General features: G+C 43.0%; 1 protein-coding gene across 3 annotated transcripts in view; it reads left to right on the top strand.

Annotated features, from left to right (window-relative positions):
* The window catches only part of tmem163a (transmembrane protein 163a), a 324264-nt gene that overhangs the window by 304291 nt on the left and 5291 nt on the right, over nt 1-14682 (top strand). For 2 of the 3 annotated variants that reach the window (XR_011592649.1, XR_011592650.1), the window contains exon 8: nt 9222-9534. Coding sequence is in view for 1 of the 3 variants with exons in the window: in XM_070875430.1 (XP_070731531.1) it covers nt 9222-9282 (61 nt within the window). In the remaining 2 variants the exon portion in view is untranslated. Of the gene's footprint in view, nt 1-9221; nt 12482-14682 lie in introns of those variants that run through there. The other variant, XM_070875430.1, reaches the window with a different exon arrangement.

Consider the following 14682-nt stretch of genomic DNA (forward strand, 5'->3'; position numbering starts at 1 on the left):
CCTGCAACGGCTTCTCTTCCTGCCCTCGCATCTTTACCTCTGGTGTCCCCAAGAATCTCTCCTTGGTCTCCTCCTGTTTTTCATCTACATGTTGCCCCTTGGCGACATCATCTGAAAACAGTGTCAATTTCCACATGTATGCTGATGACACCCAGCTCTACCTCAATACTACTCCTCTTGACCCACGGTCTCTAAATTGTCAGACTGCTTGTCCGACATCCAGTTGTGGATGAGCAGAAATTTTCTCCAATTGAATATTGTTTTCGGTTCCCACCACAAACTCCCGATCCCTAGCCACTGACTCCATCCCTGTTCCCAACTTTGGTCTAAGGCTGAATCAGGCTGTTTGCATCCTTGGTGTCACATTTGACCCTGAAATGAGCTTTCAACCACATATCCACAGCATAACTAAGACTGCCAATTTCCACCTCCATAACATCGCCCGTCTCCGCCCTTACCTCAGCTCATTTGCTGCTGAAGCCCTCATTGATATCTTTGTTACCTCTAGACTTGACTATTCCAATGCACTCCTGGCTGGTCTCCCACATTCTACCCTACGTAAACTAGAGGTGATCTAAAACTTGGCTGCCCATGTCCTAACCAGCACCAAGTCTCGCACACCCATCACCCCTGTGCTCGCTGACCTACATTGGCTTCCTGCTAAGCAACGCCTCGATTTCAAAATTCTCATCCTTATTTTCAAATCCCTCCATGGCCTCGCCCCTCCCTAACTCTATAATCTCCTCCAGCCCCAAAACACCGCCCCCCCCTCCCCCCAAGATGTCTGTGCTCCTCTAATTCTGCCCTCTTGAGCATCCCTGATTATAATTGCTCAATCATTGGTGGCTTTGCCTTCTGTTGCCTAGGCCCCAAGCTCCTTAACTCCCTGCCGAAACCTCTCTGCCTTTTTCTTCCTTCAAGATGCTCCTTTCTACTTATGTGGCTCGATGCCAAATTGTTTTCTCATTATACTCCTGTGAAGCATCTAGGGTCGTTTCACTACATTAAAGGCACTATATAAATACAAGTTGTTGTTGCCGCATCTAATGCTTAAGTTCTTGGAAGATGCCATCCAGTAACTTGCTTAGAGATTTGGTAGCATTTGTTGATTAATTACATATACACCTACACATTGAGACAGCATAAAGATCCTGCTGACGGCTATCTCAATGTTCTTACCTTTGGCAGTGAGAGGTACCAGATATCTTATGGAAGTTATCTTGTGGATAATGAGGTCATGATTGGAATTTGTTCGTCATGGTGCATTTTAGGGAGCTAGCACATTTGTGAAATCTAGGCATTCCCAGTATCCTGTCAGGCTACTTCCATTTCTGGTTAATTACACTGATCATGGCTGGTCCAGTGGGAAAGCCATTTCCGGCCTTCTCATTCAACACAAAAATCAGCATATTCAGCAAATTGTTTGAGCTTTGGAATTCAATGTCCAGAGCCTAAACATTTGGAGGAAGGTGGATGAATGTATACCTTTTTATGGTGTCTCAATAAACCTGACATAATTATGGGCAATCCTAAAGCTTGAATTCATGCACACTGGGCAGGAAACGACACATACAAGGCAAACTGCCATTTGAGCAGGTGAAGAGAGAACAAATCATTTGATGATTTATATGTATAGGAAATCTCTTACTGGCCTTTTAAATATCAGGAAACCTGAAACATAGAAATTAGGTGCAGGAGTAGGCCATTCGGCCCTTTGAGCCTGCACCGCCATTCAATAAGATCATGGCTGATCATTCAACCTCAGTACCTCTTTCCTGCTTTCTCTCCATACCTCTTGATCCCTTTGGCCGTAAGGGCCATATCTAACTCCCTTTTGAATATATCTAACAAACTGGCCTCAACAACTTTCTGCAGTAGAGAAATCCACAGGTTAACCACTCCCTGAGTGAAGAAGTTTCTCCTCATCTCAGTCCTAAATGGCTTACCCCTTATTCTTAGACTGTGACCCCCCTGATTCTGGAACTCCCCAGCAACAGGAACATTCTTCCTGCCTCTAACCTGTCCAATCCCGTCAGAATTTTACATGTTTCTATGAGATCCACTCTCATTCTTCTAAACTCCAGTGGATACAAGCCCAGTTGATCCAGTCTCTCCTCATAGATCAGTCCTGCTATCCCGGAAATCAATCTGGTGAACCTTCGCTGTACTCCCTCAACAGCAAGAACGTCCTTCCTCAGATTAGCAGACCAAAACTGAACACAATATTCCAGGTGTGGCCTCACCAAGGCTCTGTACAATTGCAGTAAGACCTCCCTGCTCCAAAATTCAAATCCTATAGCTATGAAGGCCAACATGCCATTTGCCTTCCTCACTGCCTGCTGTACCTGCATGCTAAATTTCAATGACTGATGTACCATGACCCCCAGGTCTCATTACACCTCCACTTTTCCTAATATGTCACCATTCAGATAATATTCTGTCTTCCTGTTTTTGTCACCAAAGTGGATAATCTCACATTTAGCCACATTAGACTGCATCTGCCAAGCATTTGCCCACTCAAGTCACCTGTCCAAAGTCACCCTGCAGTCTTTTAGCATCCTCCTCACAACTCACACCGCCACCCAGCTTAGTGTCATCTGCAAACTTGGAGATATTACATTCAATTCCTTCATCTAAATCATTGATATATATTGTAACTAGCTGGGGTCCCAGCACTGAACCCTGCGGCAGCCGATTGGTCACTGCCTGCCATTCTGAAAAGGACCCGTTTATTCCGACTCTCTGCTTCCTGTCTGCCAACCAGTTCTCTATCCACATCAATATATTACCCCCATTACCATGTGCTTTAATTTTACACGCTAATCTCTTGTGTGGGACCTTGTCAAAAGCCTTTTGAAAGTCCAAATACACCACATCCACTGGTTCTCCCTTGTCCACTCTACTAGTTACATCCTCAAAAAATTCTAGAAGATTTGTCAAGCATGATTTCCCTTTCATAAATCCATGCTGGCTTGGGCCGATCCTGTCACTGCTTTCCAAATGCTATTTAGAAACATAGAAACATAGAAAATAGGTGCAGGAGTAGGCCATTCGGCCCTTCTAGCCTGCACCGCCATTCAGTGAGTTCATGGCTGAACATGCAACTTCAGTACCCCATTCCTGCTTTTTCACCATATCCCTTAATCTCCCGAGTTGTAAGGACTACATCTAACTCCTTTTTGAATATATAGTGAATTGGCCTCAACAACTTTCTGTGGTAGAGAATTCCACAGGTTCACCACTCTCTGGGTGAAGAAGTTTCTCCACATCTCGGTCCTAAATGGTTTACCCCTTATCCTTAGACTGTGACCCCTGGTTCTGGACTTCCCCAACATTGGGAACATTCTTCCTGCATCTAACCTGTCAGAACCCATCAGAATTTTAAACGTTTCTATGAGGTCCCCTCTCATTCTTCTGAACTCCAGTGAGTACAAGCCCAGTTGATCCAGTCTTTCTTGATAGGTCAGTCCCGCCATCCCGGGAATCAGTCTGGTGAACCTTCGCTGCACTCCCTCAATAGCAAGAATGTCCTTCCTCAGGTTAGGAGACCAAAACTGTACACAATACTCCAGGTGTGGCCTCACCAAGGCCCTGTACAACTGTAGCAACACCTCCCTGCCCCTGTACTCAAATCCCCTCGCTATGAAGGCCAACATGCCATTTGCTTTCTTAACCGCCTGCTGTACCTGCATGCCAACCTTCAATGACTAATGTACCATGACACTCAGGTCTCGTTGCAGCTCCCCTTTTCCTAATCTGTCACCATTCAGATAATAGTCTGTCTCTCTGTTTTTACCACTAAAGTGGATAACCTCACATTTATCCACATTATACTTCATCTGCCATGCATTTGCCCACTCACCTAACCTATCTAAGTCGCTCTGCAGCCTCATAGCATCCTCCTCGCAGCTCACACTGCCATCCAACTTAGTGTCATCCGCAAATTTGGAGATACTACATTTAATCCCCTCGTCTAAATCATTAATGTACAGTGTAAACAGCTGGGGCCCCAGCACAGAACCTTGCGGGACCCCACTAGTCACCGCCTGCCATTCTGAAAAGTACCCATTTACTCCTACTCTTTGCTTCCTGTCTGACAACCAGTTCTCAATCCATGTCAGCACACTACCCCCAATCCCATGTGCTTTAACTTTGCACATTAATCTCTTGTGTGGGACCTTGTCGAAAGCCTTCTGAAAGTCCAAATATACCACATCAACTGGTTCTCCCTTGTCCACTCTACTGGAAACATCCTCAAAAAATTCCAGAAGATTTGTCAAGCATGATTTCCCTTTCACAAATCCATGCTGACTTGGACCTATCATGTCACCTTTTTCCAAATGCGCTGCTATGACATCCTTAATAATTGATTCCATCATCTTACCCACTACCGATGTCAGGCTGACCGGTCTATAATTCTCTGTTTTCTCTCTCCCTCCTTTTTTAAAAAGTGGGGTTACATTGGCTACTCTCCACTCCATAGGAACTGATCCAGAGTCAATGGAATGTTGGAAAATGACTGTCAATGCATCCGCTATATCCAAGGCCACCTCCTTAAGTACTCTGGGATGCAGTCCATCAGGCCCTGGGGATTTATCGGCCTTCAATCCCATCAATTTCCCCAACACAATTTCCTGACTGATGAAGATTGCCCTCAGTTCCTCCTCCTTACTAGACCCTCTGACCCCTTTTATATCCGGAAGGTTGTTAGTGTCCTCCTTAGTGAATACCGAACCAAAGTACTTGTTCAATTGGTCTGCCATTTCTTTGTTCCCCGTTATGACTTCCCCTGATTCTGACTGCAGGGGACCTACGTTTGTCTTTACTAACCTTTTTCTCTTTACATATCTATAGAAACTTTTGCAATCCGTCTTAATGTTCCCTGCAAGCTTCTTCTCGTACTCCATTTTCCCTGCCCTAATCAAACCCTTTGTCCTCCTCTGCTGAGTTCTAAATTTCTCCTAGTCTGCGGGTTCGCTGCTATTTCTGGCCAATTCCTTGGCTTTAATACTATCCCTGATTTCCCTTGATAGCCACGGTTGAGCCACCTTCTCTTTTTTATTTTTACGCCAGACAGGAATGTACAATTGTTGTAGTTCATCCATGCGGTCTCTAAATGTCTGCCATTGCCCATCCACAGTCAACCCCTTAAGTATCATTCGCCAATCTATCCTAGCTAATTCACGCCTCATACCTTCAAAGTTACTCTTCTTTAAGTTCTGGACCATGGTCTCTGAATTAACTGTTTCATTCTCCATCCTAATACAGAATTCTACCATATTATGGTCACTCTTCCACAAGGGGCCTCGCACAATGAGATTGCTAATTAATCCTCTCTCATTACACAACACCCAGTCTAAGATGGCCTCCCTCCTAGTTGGTTCCTCGACATATTGGTCGAGAAAACCATCCCTTATGCACTCCAGGAAATCCTCCTCCACCGTATTGCTTCCAGTTTGGTTAGCCCAATCGATGTGCATATATTAAAGTCACCCATTATAACTGCTGCACCTTTATTGCATGCACCCCTAATTTCCTGTTTGATGCCCTCCCCAACATCACTACTACTGTTTGGAGGTCTGTACACAACTCCCACTAACGTTTTTTGCCCTTTAGTGTTCTGCAGCTCTACCCATATAGATTCCACATCATCCAAGCTAATGTCCTTCCTAACTATTGCATTAATCTCCTCCTTAACCAGCAATGCTACCCCACCTCCTTTTCCTTTTATTCTATCCTTCCTGAATGTTGAATACCCCTGGATGTTGAGTTCCCAGCCCTGATCATCCTGGAGCCACGTCTCCGTAATCCCAATCACATCATATTTGTTAACATCTATTTGCACAGTTAATTCATCCACCTTATTACGGATACTCCTTGAATTAAGACACAAAGCCTTCAGGCTTGTTTTTTTAACACCCTTTGTCCTTTTAGAATTTTGCTGTACAGTGGCCCTTTTTGTTCTTTGCCTTGGGTTTCTCTGCCCTCCACTTTTTCCTCATCTCCTTTGTCTTTTGCCTTTATCTCCTTTTTGTTTCCCTCTGTCTCCCAGCATTGGTTCCCATCCTCCTGCCATATTAGTTTAACTCCTCCCCAACAGCACTAGCAAACACTCCTTCATCTTTAATAATTGATTCCAACATTTTCCCCACCACCGATGTCAGGCTAACCGGACTATAATTCTGTTTTCTCTTTTCCTCCTGTTTTAAAAAGTGGTGTTACATTAGCTACTCTCCAATCCATAGGAACTGATCCAGAATAAATAGAATGTTGGAAAATGATCACCAATGCATTCACTATTTCTAGGGCCACTTCCTTAAGTACTCTGGGATGCAGCCTATCAGGCCCTGGGGATTTATCGGCCTTCAATCCCATCAATTTCCCTAACACAATTTCCTGACTAATAAGGATTTCCTTCAGTTCCTCCTTTTCGCTAGACCCTCAAACCTCTAGTATTTCCGGAAGGTTATTTGTGTCTTCCTTAGTGAAGACAGATCCAATGTATTTGTTCAATTGGTCTGCGATTTGTTTGTTCCCCATTATAAACTCACCTGATTCTGACTGCAAAGCACCTACGTTGGGTCTTCACTAATCTTTTTCTCTTCACATATCTACAGAAGCTTTTGCAGTCAGTTTTTATGTTCCCAGCAAGCTTCCTCTCATACTTTATTTTCCCTCTCCTAATTAGACCCTTTGTCGTCCACTGCTGAATTCTAAATTTCTCCCAGTCCTCAGGTTTGCTGCTTTTTCTTGCCAATTTATATGCGTCTTCCTTGGATTTAACACTATTCCTAATTTCCCTTGTTAGCCACGGTTGAGCTACCTTCCCCTTTTTATTTTTTACTCCAGACAGGGATGTACAATTGTTGAAGTTTATCCATGTAATCTATAAATGTCTGCCATTGCCTATCCACTGTCAACCCTTTAAGTATCATTTTCTAGTCTATCCTAGCCAATTCACATCTCATACTATCGAAGTTACCTTTCCTTAAGTTCAGGACACTCGTCTCTGAATTTCACTGTCACTCTCCATCTTAATAATGAATTCTACCATATTATGGTCACTCTTCTCCAGGAAGCCTCGCACAAGATTGCTAATTAGTCCTCTCTCATTACACAACAACCAGTCTAGGATGGCCAGCTCTCTAGTTGGTTCCTCGACATATTGGTTTAGAAAGCCATCCCTAATACACTTCAGGAAATTCTCCTCCACCGCATTGCTACCAGCTTATATGTAGATTAAAGTCGCCCATGATAACTGCTGTACCTTTATTGCACACATCCCTAATTTCTTGTTTGATGCCATCTCCTACTCACTACTACTGTTTGGTGATCTGTACACAACTCCCACTAGCGTTTTCTGCCTTTTGGTATTTCGCAGCCCTACCCATACAGGTTCCACATCATGCAAGCTCATGTCCTTTCTTACTATTGTGTTAATTTCCTCTTTAACCAGCAGCGCTACCCCACCTCCTTTTCCTTTCTGTCTATTCAATACCCCTGGCCACCTAATCTGAGGAAGGACGTTCTTGCTGTTGAGGGACTACAGCGAAGGTTCACCAGACTGATTTCCGGGATGTTGAGTTCCCAGCCTTGGTCACCCTGGAACCATGTCTCTGTAATCTCAATTATATCATAATCGTTAATAGCTGCTTACGCAGTTAATTCATCCACTTTATTACGAATACTCCTCGCATTGAGGCACAGAGCCTTCAGGCTTGTCTTTATAACACTCTTTGTCCCTTTAGAATTTTGCTGTAATGTGGCCCTTTTTGATTTTTGCCTTGGGTTTCTCTACCCTCCACTTTTACTATTCTCTTTTCTATCTTTTGCTTCTGCCCCCATTTTATTTCCCTCTGCCTCCCTGCATAGGTTCCCATCCCCCTGCCATATTAGTTTAACCCCTCCCCAACAGCACGAGCAAACACTCCCCCTAGGACATTGGTTCCGGTCCTGCTTAGGTGCAGACCGTCCGGTTTGTACTGGTCCCACCTCCCCCAGAACCGGTTCCAATGTCCCAGGAATTTGAATCCCTCCCTCTTGCACCACTCCTTAAGCCACGTATTCATCTTAGCTATCCTGCGATTCCTACTCTGAACTAATCTCATTTCCTTTCGCTGCTTCTAGTGATCTCAGATAAAAACAGAAAATGCTGGAATCTCAGGTTGTGACTCAAGGCTCTAACTTGTTATTTAAGCTCTTTACCCGAGTACTCATTGGATGAAGTTTGAGAAATTTGACACTGCATCTGATTATGGCTGAGCATTCACCTGTAATCACTCCCTGGTTGATGTGAAGATGGTGTTAGCGATTTGAAGTGGTAGGGAGAGGGACAGTTGGGGTCTTAAACACCGGATTCAAATTAAACTATTCATAGCTGCTACACGACATTCCTTTAGATCGAGTTTCTAAAATACTGGAAATGCACAGGTTACTTAGAATTTGGAAATAAATTAGCATTTGTGTTAAAATGTTTTGGCACGAAGTGGGTTGGTGTTGGACTTCCACCGGTGGGCCTTGACCATTATCCCAGATTGGGGGTTAATTATATATGCAGTATACGCTCCCAGTTATATCTCCCCTCTGCAAAGGGGACCCCACTATTGCTGGAAGAGGAAAATGTGGTGCTGCTGTATTTCAAAGGGTAGTGCAATTTTTAAAGAGGGCAGAAGTTCCATAAAAAGCTTTTCATAACCTCAGGACATCCCAAAGCGCTTTAAAGCCAATGAAATACTTTAAATATAGTCACCGTTGTAATGTAGGAAACATGGCAACCAATTTGCACATAGCAAGGTCCCTCAAACAGCAATGTGATCGTGACCAGATAATCTGTTTAAGTTATGTTGGTTGTGGGATCTTTTACATCCACCTATGAGGGCAGACAGGATCTCAGTTTAACAGTTCATTCAAAAGATAGCATCTCCAACAGTGCAACACTCCCTCAATACTGCACTCGAGTGTTAGCCTGGATTATGTGCTAGAGCCTGTGGAGTGAGATTGGAACCATGATTTTCTGACTTAGAGATGAGCTGCAAATTGAATCACAGCTGACACCAGAAGGCTAAATTTATTTGACTTGCCAGATTTTCTACTTCTTTGTTTGACATTTTTCAGCTATTAAAATGAATAGGTCAAAAGTCATGCCTGGGGCTCATAGAAGTCAAAAATACCAATAATTATGTCAAAGAGTAGTTATCAATTTAACTTTTGTTTTCTTCTAGGCTTCTGATTGACACAGTCCCACGAATAAAACAAACTCATAATTATGAGACCTTTGAATGATGGACGTGATGAAAATATGCAGTGATGGCTCAGTTCTACAGAAATGAAGATTATAAGACCTGGAAAGCTAACCAAGACTACAGTAGTGACTGGAAAAATGCTGCTGCTGCCCAACTTCCCAATTTGTGGTCCAACAAAACATAGCCCCAGCGAACTAAACACATATGACGCTAAATATGGTGGACTCAATAATTTTATGAGACTGAAGATGATGGAGCCCTTTGCTATTTGTTAAATATACAGGGCAAAGAGGTAATCTGAGCATGTTGTTGTTCATAAAGGGGTAGATTTTAACTATCGGGTGGCTGACCAGCAAAATGCACCGACCAGGCGCCTGAACCTGCCAGTGGGAGCCTGGTCCATTTTGAAGGCTGAACCTCATTGACCCAGAGCCAGCAAGCTGCCTGTTTTGATCATGGCAGAGTGCCCAGAGGGTGATTTGGCTGGCAGGAAAGTAAATCGGGAGTGGCAGAGCCCAGGCCAGTAGTAGCCCACATTATTCTTGTGGTGCCCAGGAGTACTCCTGCTCCTTGTAGCCCAACACAAATGTTAAACTTACCTTTTAGGTGCTTCTTCTATTGTACTGCCCTGTAAAACAGGGTAGAGTGTGCATTTTGTAGGTTCCACCAAGTTGTCAGTCAATCAGAGTCCTATGCACATCGATTTGCACAGTGGAACTGGCGAGTGCTTCAACTGCCCAGAGGCTCCTTTGAGGATGGCGGCAACCCTGCCAGTGTAAATGGAGTGGTATGTCATTTTCAGGCCACTACTGCCCCATTTACGCTGGGTGACCCAAGTTAAAATCTACCCCAAAAAATCTATATGTATCCTAAGAGATCAATGAAAAAGGGATCAATACTTAGCATATAAGAGTGGTTAGGATTACATGCACATCACCTATCATATTTTAAGCAATTTTCTTTATGCATTAGTAAGCATGATCAAACTAATTTTATTGTGTACCTGTTTTTTAATATTTCTTCCATCATACAACTAAACTGCTAAAGCTAACTTGCATGACTTCTGTCGCTTCATTTATTAGTATCTCTAACTTGACTGAAATTAAATTTTTTGGGTGATTAAATAGAGATGCATTTAAAATGTCACTATTTGTGGTTTCGTTAATATATTGAATATGTAAACAACCACAACAGTAAGAAAATGTGAAATTTATTTTGAGTAGCATCAAATTTGAAATTTCATTGAATAATTTGATGTCAATTAAGTTAAAAAAGTGAAATTATATACTGTGGTAAGCCATGTTGGAATGAAGGGAAACCAGGAATAAAATCCCCCCCAACACCCCCTCACATTTGTTATAGGACCCATTATTAAAGATTGTGAATGAATTAGATAGTTTAAATTCTTTAACAAAATTGGGTAGATCATTCAGCAAAAATCTAATTCTCATTTTAGAAACACCACTTTCTAAAAGTGAAGGGAATCGCACATGCTTATGTATTTCAATTTTCTCCAAATGATGCAATGTTGTCTGATTTTCACTTATCTTTTACATCTCTTCCACACAACATGAATATTAACCAAATTGCCCAGTTAAAAAGATTAAGCCTGTCATAAACTAAGGTGATCCTTTGAAGAGGATTTGACTTATGCTGAATTAGGATTATTAAAAGCTTCAGTAAGTAATTGTAAAGATACTATCTTCCACATACCATTAACTACCATTCCTAAATTAATATCATAGAGGACAGTGGATGCACAGATGATCATTACTTGAATTTTGGTAGAACTGTGGTTTTAAGTCCTCCTCTAGCAAATTATACTGATAATACAGGCGTTGATCTACTGATAATATGTCATATACTTTCTGATGCACAGCACCCTCAAGGAAAAATGAATATCCCAAATTGTCAAGGGATTTGAACCCCCTCATCAGCTCGCATCAAGTTTCATCCAGGTTGAATTGAACTACCTGAAAATGCTGCTATGATCATTAACATAGGATTTAGATTAGTGAACAATAGCTGTTGTTCTTGGGGAACCATATAACCCTCATGATATCCTTATCCTACACTAACAAGATCATCTGTACTATAAGGTTTAAGAATGGGATTGTGTATGACGAATTAGCACCAATGCCAACGTTATTCTTAGATTTGTCTTTTCAATAGTATTGAGCCACTTCGTTGTCTTGTGATACTGTCCAGATTGGAGTCTGAGCTACAGTTCTTGGGAGAAATAATTTCTAATATCTCTCTACCCCCTTAACAGAGAATGCTATATAGCATTTCAGAAGTTTACACCATGAAAGCAAGCCATTTGACCCAGTGTCTGTGCTAGTTCATTGCTAGACCAATCAAAAATTAATCTCATTGTCTTCTCCTCATAGCCCTGTATGTTTGTTTCAAAAATATGTCCAATTTTCCCTTAAAAAGTGAAATGGTCTTTGATTCAACTACTCCCTGTGGCAAAACATTCCATACTTCAGCAACTCTGTCAGGAAATTTATCTTTACTTCTTACCTTACACACCGACAATTTTAAATTGATGACCCCTCGTGACTGATTGCGAACTACAGGAAATGGTCTGAATCCAAAATGGTTCACCCTCTAATACACAAAATGAAAGGATGAACAATCTGCATTTATATAGCGCCTTTAATGTAGTAAAACATTCAAAGGCATTTCATAGAAACATAGAAAATAGGTGCAGGAGCAGGCCATTCAGCCCTTCTAGCCTGCACCGCCATTCAATGAGTTCATGGCTGAACATGAAACTTCAGTACCCACTTCCTGCTTTCACGCCATACCCCTTGATCCCCCGAGTAGTAAGGACTTCATCTAACTCCCTTTTGAATATATTTAGTGAATTGGCCTCAACTACTTCCTGTGGTAGAGAATTCCACAGGTTCACCACTCTCTGGGTGAAGAAGTTTCTCCTTATCTTGGTCCTAAATGGCTTACCCCTTATCCTTAGACTGTGACCCCTGGTTCTGGACTTCCCCAACATTGGGAACATTCTTCCTGCGTCCAACCTGTCCAAACCCGTCAGAATTTTAAACGTTTCTATGAGGTCCCCTCTCACTCTTCTGAACTCCAGTGAATACAAGCCCAGTTGATCCAGTCTTTCTTGATAGGTCAGTCCCACCATCCCGGGAATCAGTCTGGTGAATCTTCGCTGCACTCCCTCAATAGCAAGTATGTCCTTCCTCAAGTTAGGAGACCAAAACTGTACACAATACTCCAGGTGTGGCCTCACCAAGGCCCTGTACAACTGTAGCAACACCTCCCTGCCCCTGTACTCAAATCCCCTCGCTATGAAGGCCAACATGCCATTTGCTTTCTTAACCGCCTGCTGTACCTGCATGCCAACCTTCAATGACTGATGTACCATGACACCCAGGTCTCGTTGCACCTTCCCTTTTCCTAATCTGTCACCATTCAGATAATAGTCTGTCTCTCTGTTTTTACCACCAAAGTGGATAACCTCACATTTATCCACATTATACTTCATCTGCCACGCATTTGCCCACTCACCTAACCTATCCAAGTCACTCTGTAGCCTCATAGCATCCTCCTCGCAGCTCACACTGCCACCCAACTTAGTGTCATCCGCAAATTTGGAGATACTACATTTAATCCCCTCGTCTAAATCATTAATGTACAATGTAAACAGCTGGGGCCCCAGCACAGAACCCTGCGGTACCCCACTAGTCACTGCCTGCCATTCCGAAAAGTACCCATTTACTCCTACTCTTTGCTTCCTGTCTGACAACCAGTTCTCAATCCACGTCAGCACACTACCCCCAATCCCATGTGCTTTAACTTTGCACATTAATCTCCTGTGTGGGACCTTGTCGAAAGCCTTCTGAAAGTCCAAATATACCACATCAACTGGTACTCCTTTGTCCACTTTATTGGAAACATCCTCAAAAAATTCCAGAAGATTTGTCAAGCATGATCTCCCTTTCACAAATCCATGCTGACTTGGACCTATCATGTCACCATTTTCCAAATTTCACAGGAGCAAAACAAAATTTGACACCGAACCACATAAGGAGAAATTAGGGCAGATGACCAAAAGCTTGGTCAAAGAGGTAGGTTTTAAGGGGTGTCAAAGGAGGAAAGAGGGGTAGCGAGGCAGAGAAGTTTAGGAAGGGAATTGCAGAGCCAAGGGCCTTAGCTGAAGGCATAGCCACCATTGGTTGAGCGATTAAAATCAGGGTTGCTCAAGAGGCCAGAATTAGAGGAGCGCAGTTATCTCGGACGCATGTGGGGCTGGAGGAGATTACAGAGATAGGGAGGGATAAGGCCATGGAGGGATTTGAAAACAAGGATGATAATTTTAAGAGACGTTGCTTAACTGGGAGCCAAAGTAAGTCAGCGAGCACAAGGGTGATGAGTGAACGGGACTTTGTGAGTTAGGACATGGGCATCATGACCTCAAGTTTACATAAGGTAGAATATAGGAGGCCAACCAGGATTGCAATGGAATAGTCAAGTCTAGAGGTAACAAAGGCATGGATGAGGGTTTCAGCAGCAAATGAGCTGAGGCAAGGGCGGAGTTGGGCGATGTTATGGAGGTGGAAATAGGCAGTCTTAGTTGTGGTGCGGTTATGTGGTCGGAAACTCATTTCAGGATCAAATGACACCAAGGTTGCAACCAGTCTGGTTCAGCCTCAGACAGATGCTTGGGGGAGGGATGGAGTCGGTGGCTAGGGAACAGAGTTTGTGGCGGGGACCGAAGATAATGGGGCCAAAAATTGCCGCGGGCGGATGCCTCCGACCACAAAAATATTTACGAATGTACCAGGTGGTCCGGAGGAACGAACACTTACGTTATGATGCTTCTCTGCGCAGCGCAGCGGCCCACGTATTCCAAGAGTGTATGTGCAGCCTGGGATCATGTGAGCTGGACCAACCAATGAAAATGACATATCCCCATTCACAGTAATGGTGATCTCCATTTTTTTGAAATAAACATTTAAAATATGTTTTAATAGGGGTAAAAATAAACTTACCTTAATAAACAGGGTTTTTAATATAAAAATTTTTGATAACATTTTAGTTTATCTTTTAAAACTCTTAAGCTGATAAAAGCAGGCCTTACCAGGCGTAAGAGTTTGAAGGACATTCGCTGGGCAAATAACTCAAATTTCCGGCCTCGAAGATCTTTCTCCCAGGGATGCGTTGGAACTGTTAAAAAAAAGTTTGCAAGTGCCGGATTTTGGCACATGTGCATTGCGTGCCGAGAAATGTAACTTGAGGGGCCTCTATGGGTGCATGTGCACATCGTACACGCCCGTAGACACCGCTAATTGGCCCAATGTCTTTGGTCTTCCCAATATTTAGCTGGAGGAAATTTCTGCTCATCCAGTACTGGCTGTCTGACAATTTAGAGACAGTAGAGGGGTCAAGAGAAGTGATGGTGAGGTAGAGT

The sequence above is a fragment of the Pristiophorus japonicus genome, chromosome 3 (genome assembly GCF_044704955.1).
Source record: "Pristiophorus japonicus isolate sPriJap1 chromosome 3, sPriJap1.hap1, whole genome shotgun sequence".
NCBI classification, from domain to species: domain Eukaryota; kingdom Metazoa; phylum Chordata; class Chondrichthyes; family Pristiophoridae; genus Pristiophorus; species Pristiophorus japonicus.